This window comes from Bos indicus x Bos taurus, chromosome 8 (assembly GCF_003369695.1).
Source record: "Bos indicus x Bos taurus breed Angus x Brahman F1 hybrid chromosome 8, Bos_hybrid_MaternalHap_v2.0, whole genome shotgun sequence".
In the NCBI taxonomy this organism is placed as follows: domain Eukaryota; kingdom Metazoa; phylum Chordata; class Mammalia; order Artiodactyla; family Bovidae; genus Bos; species Bos indicus x Bos taurus.
The window spans coordinates 91178376-91195889 of NC_040083.1; the positions used below are offsets into that span (position 1 = coordinate 91178376).

Consider the following 17514-nt stretch of genomic DNA (forward strand, 5'->3'; position numbering starts at 1 on the left):
CTCAAGAAGACAAATAGGTTTAGGTTGGTTGATACTTCTCTCCTTCTCAGAAGCCTTTTAGACCTCCCCACAATTCCACATTGCCCTAGCTTTTCCCTGCCTTCTCTTTCCCCTCTCTCATTTCCCGGCCTCTTCCCTTCTCTCCCTCTTCCTTTTCATGGAAAAACCAAATTCCTTTTTATTATTCCTTCCAGCATTCAGTAATTATTTTGTGGCCTGAGCTTTTGCTACTTATGCCTTCAAAGTCCCATCTCCTCCCAGTGAATTATTCAAATGTTTCCTCATACAAAGGCAGTTCCTTTTCTAAGAGTTCCTTTGCTTTTTCCATCCTGTGATGTCCAAACTAAATGTCACCTCCTCCCTTTCTGCACCCAGCCATATTGATAGACTCTCCTCCCCACTTCCCAACCCACAGTCAGTGGCATTTGTGTTTCTGGCTTAGCTACTCAAATTTAATTGCTTGGTATGCAAATATCACAGCTACTCTAAACCTGAAACTTTTCTTACTTACTTTCAAGTGCCTGGTACCAGGTTTTATTTTTAGTAGACTTTCAATAACTCCTAGAATAAATCTGATAGTGTACCCAAAACTAGGACACAACTAATGCATTCACTCAGTGACCGCACAGTTAATAGGAACTGAAGTTTGTAACACTTGTCTTCATATTACTGTGAGTGAAGGAAATTACTGGGGTTGAGATTTCAAAGACAACTGTAGTCAGGAAAATATATCAGATAGCCCGGGGAAATTCATTATATAAATCTTCACCCACAGTTCAATGTAATTCAGCCTTGACCACCAAAAGACATAAATAGCTCTGCCTTGATTATTAATTTATACCTAACCATAAATGAGAATCTGAGAGGTTTCTTTACAACTTAGGGTCAGTGATGCTGAATAAATGAAAATTAGTCTCTCAGTCATGTCTGACTCTTTGCAGTCCCATGGACTGTAGCCTGCCAGGCTCCTCTGTCCTGGCAAGAACACTGGTGTGGGTAGTGATTTCCTTTTCCAGTGGATCTTTCCAACACCAGGATCAAACCCATGTCTCCTGCATTGCAAGCAGACTCTTTACTGTCTGAGCCACTAGGGAAGCTGAATAAGCTCTAGATAAAAAATTTCTGGCAGGAAAGCTTTGTCACATCAAGTGTTACTGGCATTTAGGACAGTTTAGCACATCAACTACTTGCTGACTGAGTAGATGAATGCAAAAAGAAATCTAAAAGATCTATAGTGCCGGTGGCAGAGGTACTGACCACAGCCTGTTGCTCTGCTCTTACCTTCTTCCCTGACCGTGTGTTCATTATAGGAGAAAAAGACCTAAATTCTAATCTCTCAGCTTTACCCTAAACCCCTAAATGTACGACTGTCTCAAGTAATTTAATTACTCTAGATTTGGTTTTATCATCTGTAAAATGAGAGCCTTGGATTAAATAACCTCTAAGTAGGTTTGAATTGTTTATATGAATATATTAGTAGTTGTTTTTAGAAAAGTAATACAGCCACATGGAAAGAAACACTCAAATATTGTAGAAGCACACAAGTAAACATCTTCCCTGTGTCCCATTCCCAAGTCTTTTTCCTCAGAAGTCCCTTTGAATTAATTCTGTCTTATTCCTCTACTTCCTAATTTATCCACTCTAAGTAATATTTAGAAAACTTTGTCTTCCAGACAAAGAATTTAGTTTACTACCTTTTCCTATATTTTTGTTATAGGTAGGAATATTTTAATGATTAAATCCATTTCCCTTGTATTTTAATAGACTTAAAGGACCTTTTTTTTTAAAGCACTACTTCTTACTCCACCAATTTCAAGTAGTAGCCTGACTCCCCATTAAGTAAATTACTGTTTTCTTTGCTTTCCTGCACGTCTTCTCCCCCTTCAATTTCTCAGCTTCTCTCAGTTAAAACATTACTTTACTTTTTTTTTCCACCAAAATCATTACTATTACATTGTCCAAAGTTATAATTAAATTCTCTCTTGTAACTATGGTTGTCTTTAATGCTTTTATAGGTTAATTCTGAAAATCAGAAGCCAATAAGCATAATTATGTGAATATTTCTTCCTGCAAAACTATGTGGTGTGCTTGGATGTGAGAGGAAGATGCAGTCCTGTGTCACCAAACCTGTACCATTTGATGAGGAATGTTCCAAGCACCAACGTCACAGTGATTGCTTTATTAAACTCCATATGTTGTTTGGAATCATTTTACAATGTAGCTTGCTTCACATTATGAATAGCCTTCATTTATAAATACCCTCAAAGTTGAAATCTAGCTTAGTGGTTCTCAAACTTGGCTGGAGCGTAGCCTGAGCATCCTGGGTTTTTTAATTTTGCCAGGTTAATCCAACGAGCAACCAATGTTGAGGATCCTGATGCTAATGGCACGTCTATAGAATCAAAGGTAATGAAATGTATCAAATCCTTTGAAAGCAAGAGCACAAAGTAAAACCTGACACGAACTGAAGGTTTGTAGAACATTTTATTTCATTTTCTGGTTGCAGCTGTCTCCTTCATAACCTACCACTGCTAAAACTGTTTAATAAGATGCGCTTCTCTGCACTCAGCTTGGGAGGTATTTCATTTGGTGATCTGGATGGAGAGCTGGTTCTGTTTTAAAGTCTGTTCTTTTCTTAGATAGACTCTTTGGGGTGTGGGGAGCTAGAAACCATTGGGTGAGATTTCATCAGATCCCTGATATTCAGACTTGTTTCCATAACTGATTTTTTTCCACTTGTGTCTAAGAAATTAACATGTGTTGTGTTTCCAGTAGCTTGCAACCTAATTTCATCTAATTTCCAGGGTCAGTCGAAAAGTCGTTGTTTCCTTTTAGCCCTCCTACCAAGACACCTAGAGCGCCAGAGCCAAGCTGGTCAGCCTCGGGTTCTAGTAGGTATAGCTGGCAGTGAAGAGCGACTGGGTGGAAGCAGAGCCAGAAGAGCCCATGTGAACATACTGTCCTTTGGCTGCCTGGCTGTTAGCCTAAAACACAAGTGTGAGAGAGGAGACCGAGTTAGAGCAACCTGAGCTTGACCCTCTTTGCTTCTCATTTGAAACCAGCTACACTTTCATGTAGATTTTTCTTCCATACAGTGGTTTTGCTAAATATTGCTGCTGATACCATTCCTTCCTTTTATGCTTTTATCCTTACTTCCTTTTTAAAATCCCAGTTTTCTGAGCATTTCTCAGGCAAGCTGAGAAATGTTGTAACTCTGTTATAACTAAGAAGGTTTCTTTTTCGCACCAGCAATACTGCAACAACCGTCCTAGAAATAAAAGTTGAGAAGCTTATCACTCATACAGTGATAAGGAAAAGGAAATCTCAGTTCCAAAATTTGGGAACCTTGAAATAGTTGTTGAGTAGTCTCCTAGGAAAATGACCAGACATATTGCCAAACATCAGGCAAGTGTAGCTGAAGCTTCACTATAGCAAAAAGAAAAAAAAATTTTTTAATAAGTTTTACATTTCTACATATATTTGTCCATAAGAATATATAATTCTATGTAGTTGTTATTGTAATATCATTTGATACCCTGTGTAAATTCCAACTAAAGTTGACTTTAGAATTATGAAACCTATCATAACACTCAAATGCCACTTAGCAGTACCTGTCTTCAAGTCACTGTTGCCATTTTCTGATCTCTCCAGGACTTATTTCTACATCTACAATGATTTTCGAAGTTAGGTTTCATGGACCTAATTAAGCACTTGTTAGAAATGGAAATTCTGCAGCTTGACCCCAGACCTTCTGAATCAGAAACTCCATGGCTGGGCACAGCCACCTGCATTTTAACATACCTTCCGGTGATTTGGATGCATGCTCAAGCTTGAGAACCACTGTTCTTGATGACAAGCTTCGCATCCCTTCGTTTGTGTAGCTAACCCTTACTTGCATAATCCCTTCATCATATTTGCTGTGTCTTCCCACCTCATCAGCCACACACCAGCAGAGCCACACGCATCGTCATCAAATGGTAAAGCACTACCTCTAAAATCTCACACCTCTCTTACATGTCTGAGATGATGTTTTTAGCTTCTCGGTAGCCTTCCTTTCCTTTAGTGCCTTATCATCAAACTTTTGGCTACACCTGATTCTTTGCCCAGGCTCTGCTCTCATCAACAGCAGCAAGCTGGATAAGGCTATCACTCAAATTTGTTCCATCTCCCTGTTAAACTCTGATTCTTCAACCCTGCTCTTTCCCATTTAGGCTGATCTGAATCATCCTACATGCTGTCAGGAACATTCAGGATCTAATTTAATGTACCCAAAAAATTCATTTCAACTGCACCTTGCTTGATGCTTGGCCATAACCTCTGGTCAATTTCCTAGCAACTACTTCAACAACTATTCCAAGTTCCCCACTGTGAAGACCGAAATCTCCATTCCCTTATCACTCTCAACGGATGCTGTCACCTGTAATCAGTGATCAACCACTGCATCTCTCCACCTCTACAGACTTGATTCCAAACTCATCCTGTTTCTTTTCTGCTATCTCTTCCTTTCTTTCTAAGACCAACTCTTCCACCTGTATTTAACATTTTGTTTCATGTAGCACTGTTTCCTCTCAGTCTCTGTCCTTTCCTAATCTTTAATCTGTCCTCTGGATCCTTCTGCTTTACATTTAAACATGCCAAGCTCTTTCCTATTTGGCTAAACTCTAAGTCCCCTGAAGGCACTGGCTGTGTCTGCTTTGTTCACCCCAATCCTTGGTTCATAGGTACTCAAAAAGGAATGTTAGTAGTTGAATAAGACCCTTCTTTGTCCTCATTGTTCCTGGTAACCTTTCTGTGTCTTTTCCTGACAAGCATCTTGAATGGGTACCTTTTCTTTACTGAACCTGTGTTGTTGAGGGTCATTGATATGCCCTTCAATGCCAGTATCTCCAAAGCCTTTTCCCACCTTTATTTTTAACCTCTTTGTAGGGTGCTGTTATTGACCCTTTGAAACTTCATTCTGTTTGCTCCTAGAATCCTTAGTTCATCTTAATATATATCATCACTGCTTTTCTTGGTGGCTTCTCCTCTTCATCTTCTCAAAATGAAAGATATCCCATGTTCATTCCTTGGCCCTCTTCATTGTCCCTCTAAAGTGTCTCTTTGGAAATTGCCTTCAATCCACTAACATCAATTATACTCCCTGTGTGGAGAGTTCAAAACTCTCTCCAGCCTTGTCTTTCCTACTAAGCTCTAATGCCACAATTTCAAATACCTGGTAGACACTATCTGGAGTCCATCATGGCCTGAAGAAAGCAATGAGAGCCAGGTCCCAAGTATCCACTCGATTAAGCACATAAGAAGAAGTGTCTTACCAGGGCCCGCTTCATAAAGGCCTCCTGGGTTGCCTTCTTGTTTTCAGCCTTGCCACCCCACGCAGCCAGTGCACTGGCCTGCAGGGCCCGTCCATAAGAGAAACTTAGTTTCCAGGGCTTTGGTAGAGGGCAAAGGTTGATAGCATTGAGGTTGAGAGTAGCATCCTCTTCACTCATGCCACCAGACAAAAAGCAGATGCCTGGAAGGAGAGAAGCCATTCCACTCCACTAATCTTGGCTGTGTACCCTGCTTGAGAAAGCAAGCAAGGAGCCTAAAAGAAACATCATGTCTCAATCTTTTCCCCGCTTGATTTGCATGGGACTAGGTTGGAGAAATTAGCTTGCCTTTGCTGAGGCTAGCTGGGCTGAGGAGAGGACGGATTTAGTAAATAAGAGGGCAGTGAAATGTTGAGGAAATCAATGGATTGTATGTATTTTGATGGACTCAGGATAGGTGGCATCATGCAGTTTGAGGGAGAAGTGTTGGCTACCTGTGATATAGCAGAGATCTGTTTCATGGCTGGAAGGAGAGTCCTGGACATATGCAAATGCTTCTGGCATTCCTTCAAAGAGTGAGGACTAAGACCTCAAGTTAGGGAAGAAAGAAAATCTTACCAGGAACAGCTGCAGGAACAGTACGGTGGAGAGCTGTAACTGTGGCCATTGCCACCTGCTCTGGAGTATACTTCTTGGTGCAGGCATGTCCAGCAGTCACCATGTTGGGCTTCAACAGGGTGCCCTCCAAGTAAACGTGATGGTCATTCAGGGCCTTGTATACAGCAGCCAGGACCTGAAGGACAAAAGACCCACATAGGTGAAACCCGGAGCCAGCCATAGAGTCATCTGACTCTGCAGTATAGAGTCACTTCTATACTGCAGGGAAGGAGGATGAAGGAATTCCCACACATTGCTTGGCCAAAGCTTCCCAACCAGCCCTTAGGCTCAATCAGGGTGATGCCCGCAAACCACAGACAAGCCAGCCTGTCCCTGCTGCCCCTCCCCTAGCTGCTCACTGCATGGACTAGCCGGATGGCTCTGCTTCCGAGAAGCCCCTCACAGCTTCCTTCCCATTACTCCCATTGGTCAATTGAGTCTGCCTTGATTTAATTCGCTGGGGACATCCAAATCAGCCTCCATTCTCTATCCCCATAGAAGCTAAGTGATCATTAAAATATAAATTTTACAGACAGGAGTGCTTTCAGAGCTCATTTCAGTCCACCTCATTTTGCAAGTGGAGAAACTGAGGACTTTCTTGCTTTCTTACAAATGTATGTGGCTAATTTAGAAAGTTATATGTGAAAAAATCACCTTCTAATTACATATTCTCATGGAAGCCTCATCTTATTTCTTAAACATAATGGAAATGAGGTCCAAAAATATAATATGACTTGCCCAGGTCCCACAACAGGGAATATGGATGCTTAAACCCTAGTCTTGGTAATGTAGATCTGCTTTTTCACAAGGAGTGTACCATGTGCCCCCAAAAGTGGAAGGTTTGATAATACCTCCTTACCATCTCAACACTACATAATGATTCTAACCGTAGAATACTTCACATGTAACAGCTGAGATATAAGTAACAACTGTTAGTTAAAAACAGATATTTTAACTGGCATTGCCACCTTTATGTTTAAGACTTACCTTCTCAGTAACATACTGGCAGTGTTCCATGTCATGGCTGCCATCAGGAATTACCTCTGGCTCAACAATGGGTACCAGACCATTCTAAAGAGAAAAATAGAGGGGACAGAATGAAGCTCTGTTCACTGGGATCTTTTTCTTAACATTTAGCATTCCAACTGGTACAGGATGAAGCCCTTATGGAGAAATATCATATAAATGACTTAAAATCAATGAACATAAATTTAACAGGATATCTAGTGAGCATCTGTGGTTTAGCCAAAAAAAGAACAGTGAGGGAAAAAAAAGTTTTCCTTGAAATGGGGTACAGTAAATGCAAACTCTATTTCTGTATATCATTCCAGAGACTATTCTACTACCTCAGAACCTATATGTTATCCTTTTAGGGCAGGCAAGCTTAAATCACTGATAAAAATGCCTCTCATATGGGTTAAGGAATTCAAGCAATGTTTTCAATTCTGATTGGGAAGCTCCAAGTGCCCACAATTCTGGTAACCCCAGTACTGTACCCACACAAGCAAATCAGACTTAAGTTGGATCCCAGAGGCACTTTGCAACAGGTTAGAAACTTTAGCATCAAGCTACCATCCTCCAACAAATTATTTGAATTGGAACCAGATCAAGGCTGTCACCCTTGAGCTGGGGATTAAGAGGCTCGTGTCCTTGGCCATGGTGGGGCATAGACATGCGAATGCCCTGGCCTCAAGAGGTGATTGCTTTCAAGACTCAGCTTACAGTGCTTTGGTAGAAGGCCACACTTGAATATGTTTGCCATTTGGATTCATTTGGTTCCTTGTGGAACCAAATCTTACTCTACCACACCTAGTATAAGTAGTAAAAAAAAAAAAAAAAAAAAATGCCATCAGATTATAGTGGTGAGAGAAAAGGAAGGATCATGTATGGTTACAGTAAAATTAGAAAGTTGGGCTTTGAAGAAAACTCTTGCCTACTGTATTTGAGGCCAAGGGTAAAGAAGAGCACCTGCTGACAGATGCTGGCATAGCGGGCGAGGGTGTTGGCGTTTTCCTGGATAGCAAGATGGGATGGACACTGGTTGTCAATCTTCAGCACAGCACGCCACTTCCCAAAGTCAGCACCATCTTTCTTATACTGAGCACAGCGTTCAGAAAGGCCATCAAGCCCTGCAAATCATGAGAGAGAAAGGCTTCTTTGTATCCCTGACTGCTACTGATAAAGTGAAGGAGTTCCCCTTTTGCTTAGCATTCAGTCACAGAGCTTGAGGACCCAAAACATACAGCAAAGAAATAAACATTCCAGTACTAAGTCAAAAGATCTGTGTTTAATAAGTTTAATTTTGATATACATATTATATACTCTATAAAATGAGTAAACTAATATTTTAGTACTTCCTGTATTCCAAGGCATGATTCTAAATATTTTGCACATCTTATCTCATTTAATAATCATAACTGCCGGGAGCCGGTGAGACATTCCACTCGTGACAAAGGTCATGAGGAAGGAGGCTCGGCATACGCAAAGGCGGGATCGAGCCTCAGGAGTCCCCCCAGATATTCTCGAGCATCTGCCCCCAAAAAACCAGTCTGCCTACTTTATTGCTTTGTGCTCTCACCTCTGACTTTACTGGGGGCTGTCCCCCACCACCATCTTGCTCTCTCTGTCAAAGAGTTAACTTACAGCTCCAATTAATAAAGTTCCTGGGCAATTAGGAGTGTTTAAATCCAAACCCCTCAGATGGCTCTCTAACTCGCCTGACAAGTTTACCCGGACTCCTACAGCTATGCATACGATTGTTTACAGTCTCCCAGCCTTGAGAGGCATGGGAAGCTTAAGATATTCAAATAGCTTAGAGCCTCTCAGAGAGTTAGAAACTGTCAGAATAAACTATAAAGGATTTCATTGATGAGCCAATGCTTGTTGCCAAGTTTTCACATCCCCTGAATTGTATCCTTGAATGTGTATTAATTAATAATTGGTATGTAGAAAAAATAAGTAGTGGCCTTGGTGTTAGTAAATTTAGACCCTTAAGGTAATACATTCTTTCCTTTGTTGTAAACCCATTACACATCCACCCTATAGGAATGCAATTTTATCTTTGGAAGATGGCGCCAAACCTTAAAATAATTACTCTTAGAGAAAATAAGTCTTTGTTGATAAGTCCTTGTCAAGAGTCATAAAATGTTAATAGGCCTTCTGGCCAGAAGATGATGTAAATCACCTAAACCATTTGTATACGATAAATTTGCAGGAAAGAAACCCTGGTTTTTGATAAGGATCAAAAACTGCTGACTTTGCATCCCCTATTATCCTCTATGTGTAACTTAGGGTATATAAGCCCCTGTTAAAAATAAAGCTACGGGCCTTGCTCACCAACGCTTGGTCTCCCCATGTCATTCTTCCCTTTAACTTCCAGCTGAGTCTCCTCTGGAGCGCGGAACCCACCATGCTTACTAATTATGCCTGGGCTTCTAAGACCCACTTGAGAAGGTGTCTAGGGTGGGGCACCTTCCGCTATTCGAGAGGGCGCCTGAGGCCTACGTAAGTGGTGCAAACTTCTTGTCTTGAAGTTTTATTGGTCTCCCGCGTAAACCAAGCTACTCAGCTTCTTTTCTCCACTGAATTTTCCTACTGAGCTATCCTCATTCTATTACTCTTTATATCTTTGATAAATATGTAAATAGTCGCCGACTCTGTCTCCCCTTTGAATACCCTGGATCAGCCCGGGCTGGACCCCGGCACATAACAACTCTAATAGTTGTTAGACTGTTACAACCTAATAGTCATATAACTAATAGCTGTATATTCATTTTACAGATTCAAAAACTGAGGCTCTGAGAGGTAAAGTAACTTCAAGTTTGAATAGCTAAAGAGAGACAGAGCTGAGATTTAGTCCGCTTAGCTAACCCAATGCTATGGTTTATACCTATCTCTTGGGCAGATAGGCTTATACCTATCTCTTGCAAAATTATCTAGTGAATGATGGAAGCAGTGTCCAGACCCAAGTGTGTCTAATCCCATAGCTTGGGATCTTTCCTCTTAACTGCTGCTAGATTTTTCTAAAATAATATTCCCAAGTATAAAGTATCTTCTCTGTCTAGGGCACTGTTGATAAGCATTTTATGTGCAGTGTCTACTTTAATTCCCACAACTATTCTGCAAAGTAGATGTTGCTATCTCACTTTAATGGAGACTCAGAATATTTAAGTGACTAGCCTGAGGGCATACAGTTGTTAACTAGAGTAGCTGGGGCTGAAGAACAGGTATGTGGCTCTAAAACTAGTGTGATAGTCACAGTTTGCTTCCCTCCATCACTTCTTTGCTTGTCTTCATTTCTGGCATATACTGGCATGATTCATATCAGCGGGCAAAATCCTCACCTTGAACGGTGGTTTCTTTGTTTGTTCCTGCAAGCGGAGCAACTCCTTGATCTAACTGTGAATATAAATAATTAACAATTAGCAGGTGTCAGGTGTCCCTGGAAAATACAAGCAGAGCCCCTGGTGCTAAATAGTAGTTCTCATCTTTCACAAACCAAGGAGCTGAATTAGGAAAGTACGTTAGTCATTGAGGGGATACAATTTAGTCCACAGTAGAAGTGAAGTTATCTGGAAAGAACAGTGTAAGAGTATCAACCCTAAGAGGATGGAAAGTATGGAAAGCACAGGCCTGGAGCTTGAGAAGCGAGAAGTAATCTGATAGCACCTGAGATGAAGAGGTGCCCGTGTAAGAGCCACTTCCTTTAAATGATTCATTCATTTACTCAAGAGACATTTATCAAGCACTGCACATATCAAGCCCTATGCTATTATAGGAGCTAAGAGGAATAGGGATGCAGCCTCTACTGTCAACATAACAGAGGCTATGGTCATGAGCCCAAGAGGCAGCAGTCTGGGTTTGAACTGGCTCCAATTTTGCCTTGCTGTGGACAAGTTATACTACTCCCTGTAATTCTGTTTTCTTGCCTCATCTCTAAAAATAGGGATAATAATTGAGTCTATCTCTAGAGGTTGTGAGGAGTAAATGAGCTCCTGGAGTTGTAAGCACTCAACAAATACGGATGATCACTCTTGAGAAGTTCATGAAGTTTTGGAAGACCTAGTTACAGTAGAACAGTAAGTGTTTTAACGGTAATAACTATCATGAACTAAATAATAATGGTGTGACAGGCACTGTTTTACAAGCTCACTTGAGTTGCCAGTCCAGGTTCAATGCACGATACTGGCTGCTTGGGGCTAGTGCACTGGGACGACCCAGAGGGATGGAATGGGGAGGGAGGAGGGAGGAGGGTTCAGGATGGGGAACACATGTATACCTGTGGCGGATTCATTTTGATATTTGGCAAAACTAATACAATTATATAAAGTTTAAAAATAAAATTAAATTAAAAAAAAAGAACTTTATGAGGAAGGTACTATTATTCCCATTTTAAAAATGAGAAAATGGAGACACAAAGAGATTAAGTTCTTTGTAGGAAAATGGTTGAAAGAAGAAGGTACTGGAAAGGTCAAGAAGAGGATCTGTTTCTCAGTGGGATGGTGAGGATGGAAAGGAGTGAGAAGAGCAATTAGATGAGAGTGCTCCTCGTGTTGGCCATGTCCCAACTTCTGTGTTGTGAGTGTGGCTGTGGTGAGATGGGAGCAAGATGTATTCACCTTGATTCCCACCACGATCCCTTTTTCCTTGAGGATGTCTCTGAACAGTTTTCCCTGGCCGTCCTTCTGGTAGAGGGTCTCATGGAAGAGGATCACACCCCCGATGCTCTGGCTGATGGAGCTGTCCACAGTGAAGAGGAGTTCGCGGAACTGCCGGCGGTTCTCTTCCGTGTTCTCCACCTTGATCCTTTGCAGGCGGTTCCCCATCGTGCCTACATGGGCGAGTGAAGGCAGCGTAAGGAGCAGTCTGGTGCTTCCCTGCCAACCCCCTCCATACCAACCACTGATCCTCACCAGGATGGACAGCAATGCTCTTTTTGTATTCAGATCTTCAGAGCTCCTGACAATCTCATGGACAGAGGAGCCTGGTAGATTGCAGTCCATGGGGTAGCAAAGAGTTGGGCATGACTGAGTGACTCAGAGCTCCTCTCTCTTTTTTTTTTTGTCTCCCCAGGAAAAGACCTGGCTGCTGTCACAATGCTGGTGAGGAAGAGCATGTGCTGGATGTGTCATCAAGGTGTATGCCACCATTGGGTACAAATGGGGCTGCAAGGCCCTGAGGCCTCTTTAGCTCTCCCCTGGTCCAGCCCTGATCCGACCCGATGTACCGACAGTGGAAGGAGGGGTCAGGCAGGCTCTTGACTTCTCTGACTACTGTCATTTTATCGGGGGGCTGTTGAGGCCCTCCCTTGTGCCATCCTGAGCTGCTCTCAGTCACAAGCTTTGCCCCATTCCTGATGTTGACACTTCGCTGCTCTCACCACCCATCCTTGGCTGGCTTTACACTGACTTCTCATCAGCGGCAGAGGTCTCTTACTGAGTTCCTGGCCTTGCTACAGCTTGGATGTAGGACTTGAGCCTGTTCACTTGTTTTTCAGAAATCTGCCTTCTGGAATGACAAGACACAAAAGGTCTGTGCTTACTGAGTCTTCTGTTCCCCCTCCTGTGTACATAAACCTTTATTTCCTCTGAGAGGAGAGAGAATATGATCCAGTTGCCTTTGCTAAGTGGAGAATCAGGAGGATGTTTGTAGTGTGATGTTTCCTACGCTCACCTACGGACTCATCTGCAGCCAGGATCCCCTTCCCATTGGCAACAATGCGTCGGGCAGTTTCTGAGAGTGCCTTCTTCTGTTCTGAAGTGAGGGCTGGAAACTGGTGGGCCATGGTGACAGGTCTGGAAAAGAGTGTAGGAGAGTTAGTTGTGAATTGAACTGTGGGTCTTTCACATGGATTCACGCCCAAGACAGCAGGTGTGCAGAAATGCCCTGTAGGCCCCTCTGACATTTCTGGCCCATTTCTACAACCAGCTAAACAAATGAAGTCTGTTCTGTTTTGAAGCCTAAGTAGTTGCAATTAGCCATAATGGATGAAGGTGGGATGCCAAATGTCATGGTGATCCTAAACAGAATGTCTTTCAGGAAATCACTGGGATGACTGATCTTATAACTCAACCAACTAATGAGTGATATGCTTAAATCTGACAAACAGGGATCATGGCAGTAATCAACTGTCTCTCTATTCTGTGGATTCCTGGTGCCATCAGGGGCCCTGGCTGACTTTGAGGCCAGGATAGTGAAGCTTTCCACCTCTGTGGCCATTCCTCACTTTACTCTGTTTGCCTATAGTCTCACCAGAGTATTGTCTAGGCAGCAAGCTTCAGAGGAGAAGCTGCCATTTGGCCTTGAATTTAATTTCTCTTCAGCTTTGGGACATAGAGGGTGGAGTGCATCTCCTTTTTCTTATCTTCAACCACCTGTGAGACTATCTGGGGCAGACGGGGAGGATTTTTCCTAACCTCCGGGCTGGACATTGGCATCCAATGTCATGTTTTGATTCCTGCCCCAGTAATTCTCAGCTTCATTGCTTTGGCAAGGGCAGACTCTGGCTCAAAAATCCCCTACCCAAGCAATTTCTCAGTGGTGGTCATCTAAAGGGGGTCATTGCTCCTGTTTGCTGCCACTTAGGGCTAGTCTTGAAAATGCAAGCTTACAGGACTCTCGTCTTGGATGTTAGAATAGTTTGGATTATCAAAGGAAAAAATGGCAGTGAAGATTATCCTGTGGTCTCCTCCTTTCCCCTGTCTCCTCTCCCCTTATATACTCACACACAGGGTAGATGCCCTGTGTCTGCTTTCTACTTCCTGGAAACTAAGGGACCCCTCACTTCTCATCCCATCCATTCAACAATGAGATAACGAGGACAAGTATTATCTTCATTAATTAATGAACAAGCTAAGACTTGGAGAAGCTAACTGACTTGTCCAAGGTCCCACCTAGGATGAGGCAGTCCCCCACCCAGTTGTCCTTCTCATGGCAAATCGATCTTGATATTTTCTGTGTCTTTTCAAAGCAAGCTGTCAGTATTCTATCCCTTGATAGAGAAGTCAGTGGCTACTGAACTAATTCCTGACAAGGTATAACTGATGGCACTCACTGTGGCTACTCTTGCTTCAACACTTAACTCCAAGAATAGAACCACAATGCTGTCACTGGGGTACCAGAACAGGTAGTGGGAAATAATCACAAAGAAGATAATTTTCCAATGCCCTTTATATCCAAGCCACCCGAAGATAGTGTTCCCCCTGTTTATATGTTAGTTCCTAAATTGTAGTCAGAGACTGTTAGATTTGGATCTGATCTCCAGATCTTCATGTCAGATTTAAGACAACTTGAGGTTGGTGAACTTTAAGCCAAAGTACAAATTTTCTCTCTCAGCCTAGATTTCTCCTCTAAAGTTTTCTTGTCATAAAGGAGTTGAAAAATACAAAAAAAAAAAAATGTTTCCTTAATAAAACAAAAGAAAAACATAGCCCAATAATAGCAAATGCTATTTACTGCCATGCACTCTGCTAATTGCTCTACACGCACTATAAAGTGCACTCCTCACAATAATTTCAAAAGGTAGCCAGGCTTCCCCCTTTTCCGCACCCTCTGCCATATGATAGATAAGAAAAAGATGGAAGATAGGTTAATTATTTGTCCAAGGACAAATAGCTAATAAGGCACATGTTGGGATAAGGAAGAATACTCCCTCTTCCACATAAATAGTGAGACTGGAGAAAGGAACTGGCCTTTGGGTGACTCTAATGTCCTTGGTGATTCCTGCCAGAGTACCAAAAATCCTTCAGCTATGTTTCATTAACGCCACACCACATTACCAATTCATAAATATCTGATTCATTTACACAGAAGTAGATCAGACAGACCTAGGTTCAAGGACCAGGTCTGCCTCTTCCTCACTAGGACCATGGGCAAATTGATAACTTTTCTGAGTCTTGGCTTACTATGGATTAAATGGCTGTAATATCTATTCTGGTTGTCTCACTGCCAGATGGATCACATGTGACCTGTGAGCAACCTACTCATTGTAGTTGCTTAGAATGTATTTGTGGAATCACATAATAAACATGAGGATGCTTTTTATAAGGCTTTATGAAATTTCTAGAATCAGTATTTCTCACTTTTTAATTAAAAAAATAATTCCCTAAGAGACTTCCATATTTCTGTTTACTACCAAGTGATTTGCTTCAGTCTGAGTGTGCTGACTCAACTAGAAAAAAAAACAGAGAAAAGGTCAAATCGAACCAATACTGTTTACGAGAAGTTAAACTTCTACAGAGGGATTAAAGTTCTGTACCACATCAGCACAAATATTGCTTCTCTGTTAATCATAAAACAGGGTCACAGGCTAATGTTCACCACTCGATGAGAGGAGGCCAGCTGGAAGTGGGTAATGATAGAGAATGATTTCTGTGTCCCTCAGCTTCTGCTTACTAAGGTCTCATGCCAACATTTTTAAAAGTATGTAGGAAGTTGTTTACATTATATGATTAAGAAAAAATAAAGGCAAGTTTCAGAAAAGTGTGCAATACATAATGTCACTCTTTTTTAAATTAAACAAAAATGGTATGCACACATACTGTTTATGGGTCTATATACGCAGAGAATAACCACACTGAGCTTACTCCTGGGGAATGAAATAGGGTGGGGTGACTCTCATAGGTCACTTTATGTTTTCTTTTAATGTTTTATTTCTCAGTGAATAATTTTATATATTACATTATTTACTAAACATAATATATTAACAGGTATAAATGAAAGTGTTACTTGGTCAGTCATGTCTGACTTTTCATGAACCCATGGGCTGTACCTCTGTCCGTGGAATTCTTCAGGCAAGAATACTATAGTGGGTTGCCATTCCCTTCTCTAGGGGATCTTCCTGACCCAGGGATCAAACCTGGGTCTCCTGCATTGCAGGCAGGTTCTTTACCTGAGCCACCAGGGAAGCCCCATATTATCAGGTAATACATACGCAAATCTGGGAGAAGGTTGCGAGCACAAACGTACATGAATAAAAGGTAACTACAGAAAACAGAGCTACAGGTGAACTCAGAGGTATCTGTATCAACCTTGCTAACTTTAGAGATGAGGAAATTCAGGCCCAGGAAGAATGTGTCTGATACCCCTTCTAAGTTGTGATGTTTTAGGACTGTAATTCACATTCTACTGGCTTATGACTTGGAATTCTTTTTCCAATCCTTCTTCAGCAGAATAACAGATGAAACCCTGTTATATAGTTCTTTCTGCCTTCTTTAAAGAGACTCTCTGAAAATATAATAATGTGTAAAATATCAATATTTAACTCCTGGAGAATATAAGGGTGTAGAGAATTCATTTGCTTCTCCATGTACACGGCAGGTGGATTTTCAGGAAGACGTGAGGGGCTTATTCACTGGAAGCCCATGATTGTCAGGCACTGCATTTGGCACTTTCACATACAGATGCAGGAACATGCCCACAGCTTTGTTATGTATCTGATTCCATAGTGACAAGTCCAGTGAGATGCTCTAAAGCAGCCTGATCCCTGGTGCCTTTGAACACATGTGGAGCAGCTCACAAAGAGACCTGAGTGTTGCTCTTTCCTCTAAACTGACACCTAAACCAAAGGAACCCTAGATTTATAGCAACTATATTCTGTTCCCTAACCCAGCACCTCATGTCTAGCCTGGGCCTGGATTGTCTGCAGATGAACCTTGCTTCAAATGACGGTGGCAGGAGAGCAGGAGCCCCTGCTGGATCCACATCAGCTAATGGAACTCTAGGTACCTATAATCACCTAGACCCAGGGATGGAACCTGAGTCTCCCACATTGCATGCAGATTCTTTACCATCTGAGTGACTGGGGAAGCCCCAACTATTTAAAGAGAAGTTTATTTTAAAAGGCAACATATCCTCACAACATGCCTGTTCTTCAGATAGTAGAACAAATATGGCAAAATACATCAGCAGCTTTTGATTTTAAATATCTCAAGCTGTAGGATTTTCATACGTTTTCTGTAGTAGGAAATGTTATAGAAAGTATCAAATAAGGGAAATGTTTGACAATTCATAATCAAAGGATGACTATGCTCCGTGATGCCTGTTCCATTTTCTCATTTGAGCTGTGGGTGCAGATGAAGGGAAAAACAATCCAAGAGTTCATTTCTGTGACAAAGAAACTTCAGTGCAAGTTTTAATAGGTGTGGGAAGAGAATGAAGAAAATTACATAAGGAGATAAATATGTAAATAAATCATTGCAATAGGCAGTTGTTATGCAGGGAGCAGAAATGAGCAGGCATTTCAAAAACTGAGTAGAATCTAACCAAATAGGAAAATTCACTATAATAGAATATATAAACTTATTCACTGAGAAATAAAACATTAAAAAAAAACATAAAGTGACCTATGAGAGTCACCCCACCCTATTTCATTCCCTAGGAGTAAGCTCAGTGTGGTTATTCTCTGCGTATATAGACCCATAAACAGTATGTGTGCATACCATTTTTGTTTAATTTAAAAAAGAATGACATTATGTATTGCGCACTTTTCTGAAACTTGCCTTTATTTTTTCTTAATCATATAATGTAAACAACTTCCTACACACTTTTT

At 41.5% G+C, this 17514-nt stretch overlaps 1 protein-coding gene across 2 annotated transcripts in view; it reads right to left on the bottom strand.

Annotated features, from left to right (window-relative positions):
* Positions 1-2465: 2465 nt before the first annotated feature.
* Positions 2466-17514, bottom strand: part of ALDOB (aldolase, fructose-bisphosphate B) — an 89144-nt gene continuing 74095 nt past the window's right edge. For both annotated transcript variants that reach the window (XM_027550421.1, XM_027550420.1), the window contains exons 2-9: positions 12639-12760; positions 11585-11796; positions 10310-10364; positions 7935-8095; positions 6954-7037; positions 5928-6102; positions 5313-5512; positions 2466-2984 (exon numbers count right to left, since the gene is read on the bottom strand). In XM_027550421.1, coding sequence (XP_027406222.1) covers positions 2889-2984; positions 5313-5512; positions 5928-6102; positions 6954-7037; positions 7935-8095; positions 10310-10364; positions 11585-11796; positions 12639-12750 — 1095 coding nt within the window. In that variant the 5' untranslated portion in view covers positions 12751-12760 and the 3' untranslated portion in view covers positions 2466-2888. The remainder of the gene's footprint in view (positions 2985-5312; positions 5513-5927; positions 6103-6953; positions 7038-7934; positions 8096-10309; positions 10365-11584; positions 11797-12638; positions 12761-17514) is intronic.